Here is an 18,268-nt window from a genome sequence, read left to right on the forward strand (position 1 = left end):
GTTCTCCCTGTGTGTGTGTGTGGGTTTCCTCCTGGTACTCCAGTTTCCTCCCACCATCTAAAAACATGCCTGTGAGGTTAATTAGTGACACAGAATTTCTCATATGTGAATGTGAGTTGTGTGGTTGTCTGTCTCTCTGTGTTTACCCTGTCATGGACTGGCCACCTGTCCAGGATGTACCCTACCCGTGCACATCGTTAGCTGTTACCCCTATAAAAGTGGTGTAGAAGATGTTAGTGTGGTGAATGCTTGTATTGCCCTGCATTCCCTTGTCATGGGAAGTAACTGAAAGCTTTGCTCCTCCAATGGCCGTGGTGGAAGCTGAATTCCAGTGATACGATGAAGATTCCAGATGAATCTGCATATAGCAGGAGTAATCAACCTCTGGCACTAGTGCCACAGTCAGCAAACCACAACCATAGGCACAATAGCAGAAGCTTGTCTTTGAAAATCAACCTTTGTAGATAGAGTCGGATAAACCTTTATTCTTAATTTCTTGAAAAACAGTACTGACTAAACTGTAAACCCCAACTGATAATAACAAAAAATATCTTTCAGCCTCAGCCAGCATTTCATTGTAGACAAATAATGTAATTTGTTGTCGCTATAGGCTCCAGTGCAGCATGGAGTCAAGATTACTGTGCGAACATTCACATTTGTATCTGGGATATTTGTTTAATGAGCTGCTGGGTGTCTGTAGATAAATATGGGAAGAAAAAAAATTCAAGGAAAAGCAAAGCCGTCACTTTAAAACGTCATCCGGTGTGTGTGTGTGTGTGTGTGTGTGTGTGTGTGTGTGTGTGTGTGTGTGTGTGTGTGTGTGTGTGTGTGTGTGTGTGTGTGTGTGTGTGTGTGTGTGTGTGTGTGTGTGTGTGTGTGTGTGTGTGTGTGTGTGTGTGTCTGTGTGTGTGTGTGTATGTTTTATTTATCTTTTTAAAGTATGTGAAGCACTTTGTGCTACAATTGTAGGAAAAGTGCTATATAAATAAAGTTTGATTTGATTTGATTTGATTTGATTTTATCTCTCTAATTCACTATCCAGAATATCTCCAAAGCAGACAAAGCAACCATCATTTTCTTTGCCTATGTCGTTGGTATAAGACTATGTTGAATGCCAGACTGAGATTTTCCAACTTCCTGCATGCTCAAAAATCATTGTGATAATATTATGTTATGTGAGTAAATGTTATGACATATGACATCAGTGACATCAGTTGCATCTGAAAAACCTCTACAGTATATATTTTTAGATTTTTATTCACACTTGATCTGAACTATTTCAAACCTTTTTATGTTTGTGAGCCAAAAATTAAGTAATCACTAACTTAAAAAATTCAAATGAAAAAAAAAATGATAATAGAATAGATATTTGTCTTATAGGCTACTCTTTAACTGAGAACCACAACTACAATCACAATGTAAAATGGGCTGGAAACCTCTCAGTTCAGCTGTATGTTAGTATTGGAGACATTTGACCCCAATCTTAGCAAAATGCTTCCAGAGACTCATCAGTCACACCAGTTCTGTCGTCCTTGCTGACCTGGACCAACACCAATTTGCTTACCGAGCAAACCGGTCAACAGAGGGCGCTGTGATCACGGCCCTACATACAGCCCTTACTCACCTGGGCCACAAGAACAGGTAAGTAAGGATGGTGTTTGTAGACTTCAGCTCGGCCTTTAATACAGTCCTTCCTCAGAAACTGATAGTAAAACTGAGTGACCAGGGCAGCTCACTGTGTGCATGGGTCCTGGATTTCCTAAGCAATAAACCCCAGTACGTCAGGAAGGGAGACCGCACGTCTTCCACTCTCATCCTGAACACAGGAACAACACAGGGGTGTGTCCTCAGCCCCCTCATCTACTCCCTCTTCACCCACAACTCCAGACGACCTCTCCTTAAAGACATTTACAGCGGCCGACTCCAGAAGAAATCCACTTCCATCTCCAATGACCCCCCCCCCCCCCCCCCCACCCTGGACACCACCTGTTCCCCGCCTCCCCTCCGGTAAGAAATACCGGGCACTAAAAACAAAAACAAAGCGCCACAAGCACATCTTCTACCCACAGGCTGTGAATCTTCTCCAAACCTGAGATGTAGATTGGTTGGAGAAGTCAGGACATGGTATGTGGCTCTGATGGTAAAACTCAGCATATTAGTCTCCATGTTCCACAGCTCGCTCCAAGGATCTCCCTCCTCTCCACGCCCTCCCACCTCATCCAGCGGCCTTGCTCGGCTTGGGACACAGCTCTGACACACCTGTTTGCTTCCTCTCGGTGGCGCACCTCCTCAATCACCATAATGACATTTCTATTGAAAGTATATTTATGACAAATATAAACTTTTTAACCCAAGCTTCTTGCTTTATAGCTTCGTTTCCCATTTGAACTGCTGCTCTTTTTGTCCTCACTTATGTTGACATTTTAATTCAGCATTTTCAACTCCATTCATTTCATCTTGCATTCGAATTTGAGCCAGGAGGAAATGGAATGGGAAACTTTGAAAGGTTCCTTTTTCAACTGAATTTGGTGACTGAATTTCATTCTCTCTGTTTCGCTGCAGGTCGAACGTCCTCAGGCTCGTCACGAACTCCACACATATTCACTCTAAGTTGTAATTCACCGAGCCAGACTGTCAGCGTTCACCTTATCTGCCCATTTCAACATTTTCTGTCTTCCCTCCTCTACACCTGATGAGAAACGGCACACACACAGCTCAAGGTTGCGCTTGATACAAAGACACACAGCAAAAATGATTAGTATTGATCACCTTCCACGTGTGAGTAAAATCAGAAAAGGAAGCACAGAGTGTGTGGGACAGACTTATATCGAACGCTGTGACTCGTTATGCCCTGAAAGTTTCCTGTCATGGGTTTTAGCTTCTGTCAAGGCTTCAGTAACCACAGCTCTTGGCCTCCTACCTCGGTGCAATTCACTTGATTCTGTCACTGCCAGCTTTAACAACACTTTATCTGAATCTCTTCCAAACCTGTAGTCTATTGTAATCACAGATTAATTACCAGACTTAAAAAAAAAAGAAGAGAAAAAAAAGGTCGAGCAGGGCTAATCAGCCTGGTGGTGAAGAAAAGAAAGAAAAAAAAACAGTGATCCATTTTCACTGAATAGGATAACAGATGTTTGGGGTCCTGCACTCTCTTTCACAGTCACACACATTCCCCACCTCCACCCTCATTCAGCCCCAGGACTATTCAATCATTTGCTTACATTAAAGTGACAGATGTCTGCAGCGGGGAGATTCCCATGTCCCTGTTAAAATCACCCACTTTGTTTTGTCTGAAGAAAAACAAAGAAAAGGTCATATCATTATCTGCAAGCACTTTTTTTCAACTTACTTAATATTTTAAGGCATACACAGCTACATTTTTCTGTTATTAGATTCCATAATTCAATCAGAATTGTGAGAAATCAAATCAAATCATGTTCATTTGGTGAAGCAAGCTCTCTCATTTTTTCAAAAAGAAGTGTTTACTAATAAAACATGACTGAATCATGGTCACATGCTGGCAAAATGGTTAAGTCTATTCTTTTATATCTATCACAGTTTTCTCATTTGTCCACATGCGTGACTAATTGTTGCTTCTCAGTTCTCCTTCCCACTCAGCGGTGTGAGCGCAAGTACTGCTACGAGGACAGCCTACGAGAAAAGGAGTAACAGACAGCCATAGAGGCCCTGATGAACAGCCATCTAAAAATAGCTGCCACGTTTATATCACACACTAAACTCCCTCTTTCATTCTCTCTTTTCTATTATTCAAAGATGCTCAGCCTCCCCTTACACTGTCACAGTAGTGCCACAAATATCCCAGGCAGTGTATATTTGTCACTGTCAACACGCTCATGAATCTGAAGCATTGAGTAGTTTTTTTCAGCTTATGGTAACATTTGGTGCCACTCCATTATCAATCAATTATACTTCACATTTCAGCATGCACACAGAGTGTCAAACGGTGCAAAGTGTTGAGAAATGTGAATTGCATTCAGTATAAACCTTTTACGCAACATAATAGGTGAGCTCTATGAATGATACGTTACAGTTATGACCTTTGTCCATTTGATTATGGGTTGTATCACAAAGGCGAGAAAAGATGTCTGACTCAAATTAAACAAGAAAAAACAAAACAAAAAGGCTTTCTGAATTCAAATATCCATCCATCCATCCTCTAAGTCACTTTATCCAGGTCGATCTCAGCTGTTGGAGAACACCTTGGACAGTTCACCAGCACATATCAATCCTGTCAGTTGGAGTGTATCTTTTGGACAAATACTTTTATACGTATTCATTCCACCTGTTCTTCTTCCTGGCACTCCACTTCCTGGTGCTTGGGGCTACAAAATAAATTGTCTGTTTGCCCTTGGTCATTATCAAGACTGTAATGAGGGCCTGAGAATTCAAAGAAATTCAACACCTTCACTTTGTGTGGGTGGGTGTGTGTGTGTGTGTGTGTGTGTGTGTGTGTGTGTGTGTGTGTGTGTGTGTGTGTGTGTGTGTGTGTGTGTGTGTGTGTGTGTGTGTGTGTGTGTGTGTGTGTGACAACGCTAAAAACCCTGTTTAACATCACATTGTACCTTTCTTCAATACAGACCCACATCGCTGATGGAAGAAGATGCAGTTGGAGGAGGGGGATCAGTGGGGAGGGGTTTGGAAGGGTGGCTGGTGTGGGGGGTGCTCAGACATCTGCTGCGTACCATCGCCATGGAAACCTTTGTCTAAACTCATCAAAAATGGAAGAGAATTTTGACAGGTTTGAGCTGCATTGTAAATTCATGACATGACTTCTTTTTCTTCTTTTTTTTTTGTCCGGTCCATATTTCTTAATTGATTGTAATCAATCCAAAACGTAACACAACATACTGTATGTGATGAGGTCCCACCCAATACAAGAATCCACGTGTAATTTGTATATGTAAACTGATGTAACGATTTAAAAAAAAAAACATTCCCTTTCTAAATGTTACATTTGTCTTTCTTTCAGAAGCAATATGGAAATCATCGCATCATTTATTAATTAATTTCAATAAATGAGTGATATTACTTTTAAGACAAACTGTCAGGGAGTCAAAGCATTATACATGACACTGAAAGTGAACATCTCCAGTTTCTTCATTTAAAACGCTAATCACCAAAAATTGTGATTAGTCATTTATTAGTAGTCACTCACAATAGTAACTCCTTCCAATCATTAAAAAAAATGCACTTGGCAACATTTACTATACTTCTTTTAAAAGTACTAAAGTTTTACTTCCAATTAAAAATTAATTAGTTACATGGGAATGAAAATGTATTATTTAAGATAAATTAATCGACGATCTAGATATAGAATTGTTACCTTTCAAACTGAAACAGTCACAAAGAGTGAAACATCTAATGGAGTTTGAATGCTTTGGTTTGCCATGTTTACATTTGATTTCTTACCTTTTGCGCATTTATCTATATCAGTGTGAAGAAATATCTTTTTGTAAAATCAGTCCATCAATCAATATTTACAAGGCAACTGTCATAATAACATGATTCAAAACGAGCACCACTCAAATGGAGTTGCCATAATTACAGTAAAAAATATATATGCGTATATATATATATGCGTGTATATATATATCTGGCAATATCTGGCAATCTTCATGCAATTCAATAACTCATTTTCAATAATGTGGCCACACTGTCCTCTAGTGTTCAAAACGTGGCCATTCTCGCTGGCCAAGTATAGAATCGTGTCTGCAATGTTAAATGTTGTGGTGCTCAAAGTGTGGGGTGGGACTACCCTGCGGGACTCCAGGAAGCTTCAGGGGGGACACAGCAAGAGGAAAATGGAGGTCAAGGATGCATTTTCCCAGCTTTTTTTTTTTTTCCTTTAAATTTTTGGGAATGAATCGTGATAAATAAAAAGAAATAGATGGAAAGTTAGTTGGTAAAGGTTTACTTGTATTACTTATTTTACTAAACAACACTTTTTTATTATAAAGTTAGTTGGTGAGAAAATCTAATGATAAATAAAACACACCTTTTGTGCAAAACCCGCACAGAAAACCCCTGATTCAATCAATGCAGAATGAAAAATACCGGATATATTTGTCAAAGGAATGCAAAGACATTTACTAGTTAATAGAAGAGATAATTACAGGAAACCAACGTTGGTACAGGCATTCAGTTTAATTCAATTTGAAGACAGTTCAAAATGATGATACTAAAAAAAAAAGCAACATGGACATATAAATGTCCAGGCGAACAAGCTGGGAGCATTCCCGAATGGACAGTGTACAAAATATCACAATGTAATATGTACAACACAAAAAGTAGACAAATACACAGACAAACATTCTCAGCTAAATGGAATTTGGTATTTGTATAATAATAAACACCAGATAAATCAATAAATAACATCAAAATGCATTGGTTGATGAAAGCTATGAAGCAGGATTTGCTGATCTGGAGCTGATCATTGATTTATACTCTATATACTAGAGGCAGAGCAAAGAGATTCTTCATAGTGATATAGCATACAAGGTCACTATAGAGGTTCTCCAGCTCTCTATGTATAGAAGTCATAAGCTTTAGTTTTTCAAATCCACATCATCCCCCTGATAAATGTACATTCAAGCCAGCTCAGGACAAGAGTTAAGCCTGAAAGCTTAGATGCAAAAAGGATATTTGATTGAACATGTGAAGATACTTTACATAAAGAAAACGGGAAGGACGGGAAGGTTTGGTTAACGTGATAAAAAAAAGTGACTGTAAGCTCGCTCTGAGTTCTCCAAAAATACAAAAGGGAACCCAGAGCACCAGCACTTTCTTTGTTCGGCACACAACAATTTCACCAGTGTCTAAGACAAACGACGACTTCAGAAAGGATATATCATAAAAAAGACTGGTAAACATCTGCAAAGACAAAGTTTCACCGGCATCCCGGGCAGAAAAGGGGGGGAACACTGAGATACGTAAGTCATCTGCTTTGTTGCTTCTCTGGATAATAGTCATCACATTTCATCACGGTATACACAAGTGGAGATGTACAAAATGCATTAGGCTTGTTTGCAGAAAAAAACAAATGTAGATTTCCCCTTTTGCATGAGCTAAGATTGATCTTTCCTCCATCGGAAAAGAATGATGAAACCCTCCAAGTGTCAAAGGAGGGGAAAAAAATGATAGTTTGTTTTTGTTCATCTCTTGATTATTTGTCCTCTTTCCATTGTGTGCTAATGAACGCAAGCTCGGTTATGACAGTCCGCATCCCCCCAGAAAATAACAATCAGACCATTTTATCTGCGCGAATATGTGACTAACTATAGAGGAATTCGATTAGACATGAAACTGTAAACTTAAAAGTCATGGAGCATAAACATCAGCTTGACAAAGTGATATTATAGTGTATAGTATCCTCTGTTTTATATATGTACAAGAACAAAAATAATACATATAAATGCACGCAGACATGTTTGTGCATGTTATGGTGAGTATTCCTGTCTCAATACAGCAGTGTATGTTAACAACAGCACTATACCTTTTGTTAAGAAGCTCAGGTGTGTTTGAGTATAGCTTTCTGAGCATGCCAGCAGGGCCTGGGAAAGTCTCTTACCTTCACAGGCTCAGCGTTTACTCGCTTTTGAATCGAACCTACAGTACTTGGCACCACAATAAAGGGAGGGAATACAAAGATCTATTCTTGACCAGACGCCACTGTTTTTTTGGGGGATTTTTCATAATGATGGCCATTTTAGGCGCGACGCTCTCACCAACAAATGAATCCTCTCTCAACAAAAGCCTGTCTCATATTTATCTACAAGAACTCAGATCGTGGCTTAAATAAACACATCACATCCATCCAATCAACTAAATCCTCATCAAGTGAAGTCTTTTTGTGTTTTCGCACTATCAATCTAGAAGCCACAATAAGGCCCTGTCTCGTCTGAACCCCTCGGCCTCCTCCTCTAATCTCTTTTAGCTCTTCCTTTCCTCTTTCTCCTCCCAGAGTTTTCCTGGGGCTTCTCCTCTTTGCTCCCCATCACCACCGCACCATTGGCGGCTTTGCTGAGCCCATTGAGCGCGCCGTTAGAGAAAGCCTTGCCTGCTTTGGAGGAAGAGGAGGCGTCACGTCGTGTGGGCTGCTGCCGGCGGTAGGTCTGGTAGTAGAAGTTGCCGAAGAGGATGATGAAGGTGATGGCATAGCAGATGAGGGAGTAGTGCATCCAGTGGGGGAAGTCGCAGTTGACATAAAGCGACAAGGCTGTGTGGCCGATGGTGACGTGGAACTGGATCTGAGTCACAATAAGAGAAAGAAAAGGCACAGATTTTGCAGCGGATAATTGTTTTCACGGCTATTAAAAATGACTTTCAGTGTGAAATTCATTAGTTTCAGTTCAACATTCCGGAAGAGTCGCCTTCTAAAACGTGTCAAATTAATATGCGGGATTTTACTGAAGAGCTTTCACGTATTACCATCTGGATGATGGTCAAGTACTTTTTCCACCACAGGTACTTTTGGATCTTGGGTCCACAGGAGGCCAGTCCGTAGTACAGATACATCAAGACATGGATCAACGCGTTCATGTGCGCGCCGAAGAATGCTGTAAGTGGAATACCAAAACAAAATAGTTTTATATTAGTGTCACAGGTATCTTTACTCAATTATCTAAGTTCATTTTGGTATTTTTCTGCCATTAATAAGCAAGTAACGTTGGATTCTAATGAGCCATGTGAACAGACCAAACTCCAGGGATGACAAGACCTTTTGGTTCAAGCTGAAACTGAACCTCACGTTTATCAAAATTCACTTTTTCTAAGAAAGCAGTTAAAGTGACAGTATAAGAAGTAAAAATGTCACTGATGAAATAACCTTTTGTCTGACACCCTGATAAGGTTACACTGTCAGTATAAAAATTACGTTGATTTATGCCCATACCTCTGCAAAATTAATAGAACGACGTTCGCTTTACTCAATATTTACTGCTAATCAACAAATACAAGCATGTCGAAACGTAATGACCATGGAAAATAATTACAGATGTGCACATGTGCACCGATGTAGACTTAACAGTGTTTTGTTTGTGGCATTTCCATACACCGATAACAATCTTCTGGCGAGGAGTGACGGCAACACATTGCACACTATGACGGATTGTACTTCAAAAGCTATTTTCATCTGGAAGCTGTTTTCACACTCTTGGGAAACGGGAAAAATCAGTCTCGAAAAAACAACAGTCACTCAGGCAACTTGAAATGGAAAAGAAAAGCACAGATCCTGACAAGGGGAGAGAAGTTATTTGGCAACACAGTGTAGTAAAAGAGCACAACAGTTCAAAGACGTCATCGTGTAGTTCGGCTCAAGTAAAGGATACTCACACTGCCCTCCTGCCACCCATTTGATGCCGATCCACCAGAGTGTGAACATGGTGCAGTGGTGGTAGACGTGCAAGAACGTGACCTGGTTGAATTTCTTTCTCAGGATGAAAAACACAGTATCCAGATATTCGATGCCTTTGGAGATGAAATACCACCACAGAGCTCCGGCCACCTGTTTCCAAAAGATCATGAAGTTATGTGTGCACAGTGAAGAAGAAAAGAGCGTGTGCTTCACACTAGTGTAGTGGTGGGTACTGTTACCCCCATTTCACCTGTGATTGACAGAGGACCTGTCCAGGGTGTACTACTCACACAGCTGGGATCAGTTCCAATTCCCGATTTGTTGGATGAAGCAGTTTAATGAGCGTTACTCATGTAAAAGATGCATGTTTCTTTTCTACTCTTCTACCTTGACTGAGCAGTCACCTGAGACTGGCCAGCTCCTTCTGGTTTCTGTGTCAAGCATGGAACTACGTCATGGAGCAACAGGAAGAAAGGTGAAACTGAACACGATTCTTGATCCTCCTCCAGCTTGCGCGTTCATGGAATGTTTAAATCGTGGGCTGACGATGAGTTTTCAGTTGGGTAGATACTGTAAGAGCTCTGCAGCTGGAAAATATCTACATCTATCTGTGAAAATTGGAAGATGTGTTCTGTTCGAAGTACATAAATAAGTAAAGACTGTACACATGAACTTTAGGGCAGAGATAGGATAAAGAACAGAGCGGTTGATTTACTCTGTTCAAATGCATGTCGATTGTAGGGAAACTGCATGCATGCCTCTGCGCCTGTGTGCATGCATTTTCGCGTCATCTACATATACTCACTCGAACTTCATTGGGGTCATCTGAATAATCCACGGATTGACAAATGTAGCTGTAGCGTGCCGCCCGCGCTGCCATAAACAGCTAAAGAAAATCACAACACATTAATTGTACTGTGTCACTGATGAGAAAGGGACTGACACACATAATGAGAGTGGCACTTTCATAGGAGGAAAAGAGATACAGAGCAGGAAACAGGCTGATTACACTGTAATTAGGTTAGTCTAAACCCACATCATAAAGCCACTACTGCAACACACTCATCCGCATCTGTCCACACATTCAGGAGGATAGTTGTGGTTTGAAAAACATACATCCTCAGCTTTAGTTCGCTCACTGTCACTTGCTGTACACACAATTTGACATTCAGACTGTCCATAACCTATTATACCTCTTTAAAGATGAAGAAGTTGAGGAAGACCATGCTGAAGTTGTAGACGATGAGAGTTTTGCGGAGTTGGAAGGGCTCTCTGTTTTTCATGTATTTGGGCCCCAGCCAAAGAAAGAGCAGGTAGGAGGTGCTGATGGCCAGCGTGGGCAGGGGGTTGTCCATCAAAGGCCATTTCTCCACCCGCTTGTCTGAAGCACAGATATTTAAGCGTAAGAAAATACATGTAATGATCACAAAGCAGGTCGAACAATGAGAAGAAACAAGGAGATGATTAGTGGCGAGCGTGATGTAGTCTTTCAACTTTAGGTTTACCAGTGTACCGCAAACAACTCTGCGCTACGACTCTGGAATTAAATTCAAATAAACTTTTTTTTTTTGCCTTCTGACTATAGCTGATACTAATGTACAGTACTTACATTAACATATTTTTCAGTTGCATATGTGGTGTACTTCTACGAAGCTCCTATCGCCAGTCCGGGTGAGGCCTTTCTCTTTGGAGTTTGCATATTCTCTCTGTACATGCATGTGTTTTGTAAAGGTACTCAAGAAAACGGAACACCCTCATGAGTCCAAAAACATGTATTTAAGGCTGATTGGCGGGTCTAAATGGCTCCTTGGAGCAAACATGAGTAGGTGTGACTGTCTCTCTGTGTTTCTCTTGTGATGGATTGGCAACCTGTCGAGGGTGTACCCTGCCCAGCCGCACATAATCACCTTGGACTGGCCCTGACACTGCTGAATGTGGGCAGCAACATGGTATAGAAGATGGATGGAGCACTTCTTAGATTTAGTCAACGACAAATACCAAGACGTATGACCTTTCGCTAACTCAAATAAAATTGACTTTATATAAATCATCCATGCGCTTTGTCATTTATAAACACCGCCCTCCCACTTCCAAACACTTTCGTTTAGAGGAGTTTTCCAGTTTATTGCAGACTCCAGAAATCTGACACGGAACATATAACCCCACACAAATCACACGCATACACACATAATTATGTTTAACTCACCAACATAAAAAAGGTCTACGGATTTCTAATTGTTTAAAATAGAAAAAGAAAATTACCTGCAATGGTTAAGGTCCATTTGTAGAACTCAATGGTGTCATTAATGAAGTGTGTAACAATCTCCATGGCTGAGTCCAGAGACCTGAAAGAAAACACAACGAGCATGAAAATGGAGCCGTTTACATTTTCAAAGTTTAGTTAAACTATGATCTGATAGACAGAGCTGAACCCAATGAGTCAGAGTGGTGTCATCGTGTGTCAGGAAGTCAACAGTGTCTTTCAACCTGGAACATAGTGGTAATCAGGCCTATTTTTTAAGCAGGAACTTAAAAAACAAAAACCAGACCCAGACCCAAAGGAGGCCAGCTCGGAGCTTGTAGGACTGATAGATGGGCTATAGGCTTGATTGCGCACAATGGCTGATGACACCGACCGGCAGAGCGCATGTGTCAGCAGATTTTTGGCTTGAACACGACCAACAGTCGTCCTGGTGGTCTTTATAATGAGAGGAGGGCTTGAGTGGTGCCCCACTTCTACATTGAAATGGGTCATCTCCTATAGAGAGCCAGACGGACGCACGTGCTGATAAGTCGCGGAGCGCATATTGAGGCGCGCGGTGTGATTTAATGATCCTAAAAGAAGCCCCCCTCCTGCTCCTCCTCCTCCTCCTCCCCCTCCTCCCTCCAGCCCGGAGCGGATCAAGCGCTGCTGCAGCATCTGCCATAGTCCTACACACTCTCTCTGCACGAACTGGAATAAAAACATTACTCATTAAATTCGCATTTCCATATAGTTTCCATAACGCCTCGGCAGACGTGCGCCATAAATACTCTCACTGATACGGCGGTTTTGCCTTCTGCGATACTCAGCCCGGCCTTCAAATATTCAGAGCTACACAGGCAGGCACATCACTAATTTGGTTGATCAAAAAAAAATTTAAAAATCCAAGATATTCCCGGTTCGAAGATATAAAAACACTTTACAGAGGCCACATACGATCCCACACTCACTGCATTCACAGCACAGAGCATAACATCGACATTGGTGTAGCTTTCTACTGGGATTGGGATGCTTATTACCTTACCGTGTCGGTGCTTTAAAAAAATCCGTCTATTGTGACATTCAGTGCAAGGTCGTGCAGTGTGCGTTGTTCCAGTTTATAATCGACTGATCACGTTTTGATAGAAGTGTTATTTATGTTGCATCCGGAGAGAAATGATCGGGCCGCTGGATGAACGGCGATGGATGGATCTCTCATTAAGGGACCATACTAGCCTCCACTGTGCGTCTGCCTCAATGGGTCGCTCTTCAGATCCCCGAATCCCCGCGTCAAGGTGCGTGTAGGAGGCACGAGACTTCCGGTTAAATGTTCAAATTAATGGCAAACAAGCCAGTCTTTAGAATGTATCAAAAAAAATTAATCTGCAGGATTGTAGATTAACGACTTTCTTTCTTTCTTTCTTTCTTTCTTTCTTTCTTTCTTTCTTTCTTTCTTTCTTTCTTTCTTTTTAAATTTTTATTTATTTATTTATTTATTTGTTTATTTATTCATTCATTCATTCATGCATTCATTCATTCATTCATTCATTTATTGGGCATTGGTGGTCTATATGCTAGAGAGGCAAACACGGGATCAGAAGTTGCAAGTCTGATTCCAACAACGGACGGGTCAGCGTTGTGGCTCCCTGAGCAAGACCCTTGACACCCACCAGCTCCCCGGAGTGCCTGAATGTGTCTGCAATAGAAATAAGATGTGGACAAAGAAGTCTCCACAAGGGGATTTATGAAGTATGATTAGTTTATTTGTCAGGGATTTCCATCTCTTCCACATAACCAATGCAGCCAATGTGGCCATATTACCATGTCATGGAAATCGTAGCTTAATAATACTCAAAAATGTAGAAACACGTGGAGGAATATTACTAACATCTAATTTTATTCAGTAATCAGAATGTAAACAAATTTACAAATTGTCATGCTCAACTTACATCTGTGCAAAAGTAAAAAAAAAAAAACGTGCAAGATATTCTACATGAATGCACGTCAAGTGCTACAGTTTGTTGAAGAAACAAAGATTACTTGGAGTAGAACTAGAATCAAAATAAGAAGTTTAGAATCTCACCAAAGAGCTTGAAAACAATTTAAGTTAGTGTTTGTCATTCAAAATTGCTCTTTTCATACATTTCACTCTTAGTCTCAGGAAGAGAATATAATTTGATTCGGGACGTTTACTTTTACACAGTGTCCGCCGATTTCCTGTGTGTTCAGTTTGTGAGGGAAGCTTGATGCAGCTCTGCTCCTCTCCAGCCACTTGTCGAGGCAGGATGATGGAGGGATGCTCTGCGCATGCGCACTGAAAGAGGCGGATGCAGCAGAGTGACGTCAGCCATGTCAAGTTGCCGTGACACAGCCACCGCGGCACAGGAAATGTATTTTGCTGAGCAGATTAAAGGGGTCCTAAAACAGTCTGTGTTGTTTTAAAACAGGTACAGCAGTGGGCTTCAATGATTTTGTTTGAAATTCTTTTCATGACACTTAAATTCAATGATTAAATTTGTAGTTTAGTGCTTTTATTTGTAAAAAATAATTGGTTTGATCTTCAGTTATCCAGACATTTCAATTGCGCTTTAATGTTTTTTTCAGACTTAAAATGTTCTGAAAGCATATGTTATGATATTTAACAGTCAAAATCGCGTCATACATTAATAAAGTATCTTTATGACTTAGAATTATGTCGGTAAAACAAAAAGTGGTGGCCTGGAAAGTCCGCAGGAGCTTTATTCTGAAGATATTTGCACACAGCGCTGTGTTCTGGGCTCGATCTCACTTGACTCTCAAATTGCTGCTTTCCCACCGGCTTCTCGCTTTTTCCTCGCTGTTTGTTTTAGATCTGTCCTTCACTGGTGTTCTTGGTTTCGGCCATCAGCGCAGCGGTTCACGCACTGTGTCTGCGCGGCTGGGATGAGGCGCACAGAGGAGATGTGCGTCCTGGACGCACTTCACTGATGGTCGTGAGCTTCCATCACAGGCCCTGTCCTCTGATCACTGGAGCCGCTTCCACATATGAGAATGGTCCGGTGAGGTAGTCAGGGATCCCGGGTGCTATCTTTCATAAAGAAAAAGAAGGCTGACGACGCTCATCTAAAACATGAAGATTTGGAGCACAGAGCATGTTTTCAGGTTTGTGACTTGTTATTCGTAACAGTAATCTAGTAGATTAAAGTGATCTGTCAGTGTAGGGCATAGTTAAGACAACCTGAGCTTAAATACTAGAGATGAAACTGGTCCTTTACACCCTGAAGTTCATGACTCTTGGGTAGATCCCACCTGAGCTGGGTTTAAGAGTCTGCTGGCTGGTGATGAGAGTGTAAATGAGCAATAAGCACCATGAGTAAGGTCACAGGGAATTACCACGTGTATTTTGTTAAGCATCAATGTTAGAGACACATATCCATAGCCATATCTATTTTAGCAAGTTTTTTTGAAACGATGTCTTGTTATTTTGTTTTCTTTCAAGTGCAGCTACCCATGGGAGACAGTGATCAAGGCTGCCATGAGGAAGTACCCAAACCCCATGAACCCTAATGTGGTTGGGGTAGATGTGCTGGACCGGGGTCTGGATACAGATGGACGACTTCACAGCCACCGACTGCTCAGCACAGAGTGGGGCCTGCCAGGTATCGTACGAGCGGTAAGTCATCCACAGACACTGAGATGTGTGGGAAATGGAAATGATTCTAAATGTAATGTGCTTCAAGTTCATCCAGCAGTCTAAACTAAAACATTACTTGGCTCTTCGATTACCCTCTAACACGCGACCATTTAAACAATCAAACCGAAGTCGAAGCGTTAAAAATAACGGATATAGGTAGTTTCACAGTTCTGTTCTAGACTCTAGAAAGTTTCCTATTATTGTTTTGTTTGACATGTGCAAGACTAAGTTTGACAACTTCAGCAGGCAAGGCCTGACGCTCCATCCTGTGCTCTGTAATGCCCCAACAAGGGGGAACCACTGCTCTTACCTGCTGTGCTTATCTGCTTTTTCTGATTGTAGATTTTGGGTACCAATCACACACAGACGTATGTTCGGGAACACTCCATAGTTGACCCAGAGAAGAAAAAAATGGAGCTGTGCTCAACGAATGTAAGTTCATGCTGAGAGTTTCACTCTGATCAACATAATAGACCTTTTACATTTGGAAATTTACCTTGTCTGTTTGATTCGGGCAGCGGTGGCCTCAGAACACTCGAGGAAACCGTGAAACAGGGTAGATCATAATGCATCAAGACTTATTTTCTCATGTGTCTGTTCCAGATTACCCTCACCAACCTCATATCAGTGGACGAGAGGCTTCTTTACAGACCCCACCCAGACAACCCTGCAGTGTACTTGCGTTTATTCATATCTTTATTTTATTGTGTGTTTTGTGTGACCATGCATGGAGATATTGAAAAACAGTGAATACATTGTGGTTTTCATGCAGTCCCATGCTATCCTAGAAATGTTACTAATGTAATCTGTCCACGCCACCTCCCTCAGTACTGTCCTGACCCAGGAAGCCATCATCACAGTCAAAGGAGTCAGTCTAAGCAGTTACCTGGAGGGAATGATGGCCAGGAGAATGTCTGCTAATGCCAGGAAGGTAAAAGCAATGATATGGTAGAAGTTTAAATGCTATTTGTTTACACACCCGTAAAGAAAACACACTCATTTCTTTGCACGTGCTCAAAGTTGAACTCGGGTGTCTATAAATTCTCGACTGTCCCTAATGAACTGAACTGCATGTTTTACCTGGACTTTTGTTTCCTCTCTAACGTTTTTCTTTCTCTGTGTGGATCTATAGGGTTGGGATGCTATTGAGTGGATTATTCAGAACTCTGAAAGAGAGAACGTTCCTCTCTGACATTTGCTAACACTGGTAACTCTTCCCTTTTCCTTCCTGTGCAACTTCAGTCTTAGCAGATTGCCATAACAATACTACTTTTTTTTTTTTTTTCCTCGTCAAGTGTGTTGCGAGTGTACGGGGATCAGAAGGATGTTTAGTGTTTATTTGTTTGTACACACAGAACACCAAGCCTTCAGTGATGACGGCTTTCCTCGGCTGAGCCTCATAAACCACAGGGGATCTTCAGCATCTCCGGATCCTCTGCAGTTGATTCCTAACTCCACCTGTGGAGGGCTATGTGGATTTTCACATCACTGCCTCTCTTACCTCTGGAGTAAGAACAGACAGACCAACAGTGGAATATCTGCCAAAGCTGAATGGTTATAGCAGCATGTTTGACAAGGATTTGGGGGTTCGGGGGAGGAGTTGGTCAAGCAGATGCGGTTCAATGCTAATGCTGCGTTCATTAATCCAACGGTTTCAATTAGGTGGTCTACACTCAAAAGTTAACAGGCTTGATTATTATCTTACTACTCACATTGGCTTTAGTGCTATATCATTTCTTCAGTTTAGAAGTTGATGCACGGACAGCAGAAAGATATCATAATGAGAGGATTTTAGTTTTTTAAACCCAGATTCGGTACAATGTTGATATTATGCAACAAAACACATTTTCGTTTGACCATATTGTAGTTTTTCTGTAATGCCTAAAAAGACTCCAATTGTAGGGGAGTTCAAATGTTCGAAACATGCTTCTGGTGCTTATTTTGTGTTACATGGGGCACAAACTGTAGAGAATGTTTGCATGATAGTAGTACAAAAAAAAAGGATTGTTGATTGAAGAAAATATTTGTATCTATTAGTTAAGAAAAAATAATTTGACAATTTCAATAAAAGATGGTAATGTAACATTACCGTTGCCTTATGCCAAACCCAATCCAGCTGCACACTGGCATCTTTTAATGCAGTTATATCGAACAGCTTTCCCTTAAACCAGCAATTCAGTAAGAAAGTTTGATGCTGGGAAGGGTAGTAAAATGAAACGGTGAAAAGCTTCAAACTAATGCCAGTGTGTCATTGCTTTGGCCGTCGTGTCATGTCTTTGGCAGTCTTACACGTCATGCTTTGAAACGTTGACCTCCTCCATAAAAGCTACCTACACACCCTGCGACGCAGGGCAGTACTGTACATGCGATGCAGCAGCGGGCGAAGCACATAGTCACCGATGTGCTAAATCATATTTCTTGAATAATGTACACTTAACATATTTATGAATTTTATTTATTTTAAAACATTGTGTCAAAGGAAGTAAATTATGTTTACTTTCATCATGCCTGTGTGTTGTGTAAATGGGTTTGGTTTCCTTTATAACTTCATCTGTTGTCCTGCAGCAATTAAAATAATTTGATAAAATTACATCTTGGGACTAAAGTGCACACAGAATTTGTATGAGCTCTTTGTGTTCTGTAAAAAGGGCGATCCCATACTACTGTTGTCTGACACTATAGTGTGTCATTTGCAGAAAGTAGCATAAACGACTTATTGGATGTAGGTTTCAAAATGGACATTCTAGAACTTGCACTAGTTTCTTGTGCATATTTTCTACTATGACCTCAGTGTTGCAAAACCCAGTAGAGTTTATGCTTTTTTTGAGATGAGTAAACTAATTTTATATTCCTCACCAATTCAGAGATAGATTGATGGATGGATCAAATAAACTGACGGTGCTGCTGAAGCCTCTTAAGATTTCTCTGCTGCTGCCAATTTGCAATGTGTTATTCTTTCCAGTAGATGGCACACTTT

General features: G+C 41.0%; 2 protein-coding genes across 5 annotated transcripts; one reads left to right on the forward strand and one right to left on the reverse strand.

Annotated features, from left to right (window-relative positions):
* Window positions 1-5,921: 5,921 nt before the first annotated feature.
* elovl4a (ELOVL fatty acid elongase 4a) lies at window positions 5,922-12,907 on the reverse strand. Its single transcript, XM_080472334.1, has 7 exons — window positions 12,664-12,907; window positions 11,639-11,721; window positions 10,570-10,757; window positions 10,182-10,262; window positions 9,355-9,526; window positions 8,452-8,579; window positions 5,922-8,270 (listed from the first exon to the last, which is right to left on the reverse strand). The coding sequence occupies exons 2-7, from the start codon at window positions 11,703-11,705 to the stop codon at window positions 7,944-7,946; spliced, it is 963 nt and encodes a 320-aa protein (XP_080328460.1). The 5' UTR covers window positions 11,706-11,721; window positions 12,664-12,907; the 3' UTR covers window positions 5,922-7,943.
* A 1,456-nt stretch (window positions 12,908-14,363) lies between these two features.
* Window positions 14,364-18,227, forward strand: prelid3a (PRELI domain containing 3A). 4 transcript variants are annotated; one of them, XM_080471847.1, is made up of 7 exons: window positions 14,364-14,759; window positions 15,097-15,270; window positions 15,634-15,723; window positions 15,895-15,965; window positions 16,120-16,222; window positions 16,424-16,498; window positions 16,647-18,198. In XM_080471847.1, exons 2-6 carry the CDS (start codon window positions 15,133-15,135, stop codon window positions 16,481-16,483), a joined length of 462 nt encoding a protein of 153 aa, XP_080327973.1. In that variant the 5' UTR covers window positions 14,364-14,759; window positions 15,097-15,132; the 3' UTR covers window positions 16,484-16,498; window positions 16,647-18,198. The 4 variants fall into 4 exon arrangements, with proteins under 4 accessions (XP_080327973.1, XP_080327974.1, XP_080327971.1 ...); XM_080471845.1 differs by having other exon boundaries at window positions 14,376-14,759; window positions 15,102-15,270; XM_080471848.1 differs by lacking the exon at window positions 16,424-16,498 and having other exon boundaries at window positions 14,375-14,759; window positions 16,647-18,227.
* The last annotated feature ends 41 nt before the right edge of the window (window positions 18,228-18,268 follow it).

Source organism: Lipophrys pholis (assembly GCF_963383615.2).
Source record: "Lipophrys pholis genome assembly, chromosome: 9".
Taxonomy (NCBI): Eukaryota; Metazoa; Chordata; class Actinopteri; order Blenniiformes; family Blenniidae; genus Lipophrys; species Lipophrys pholis.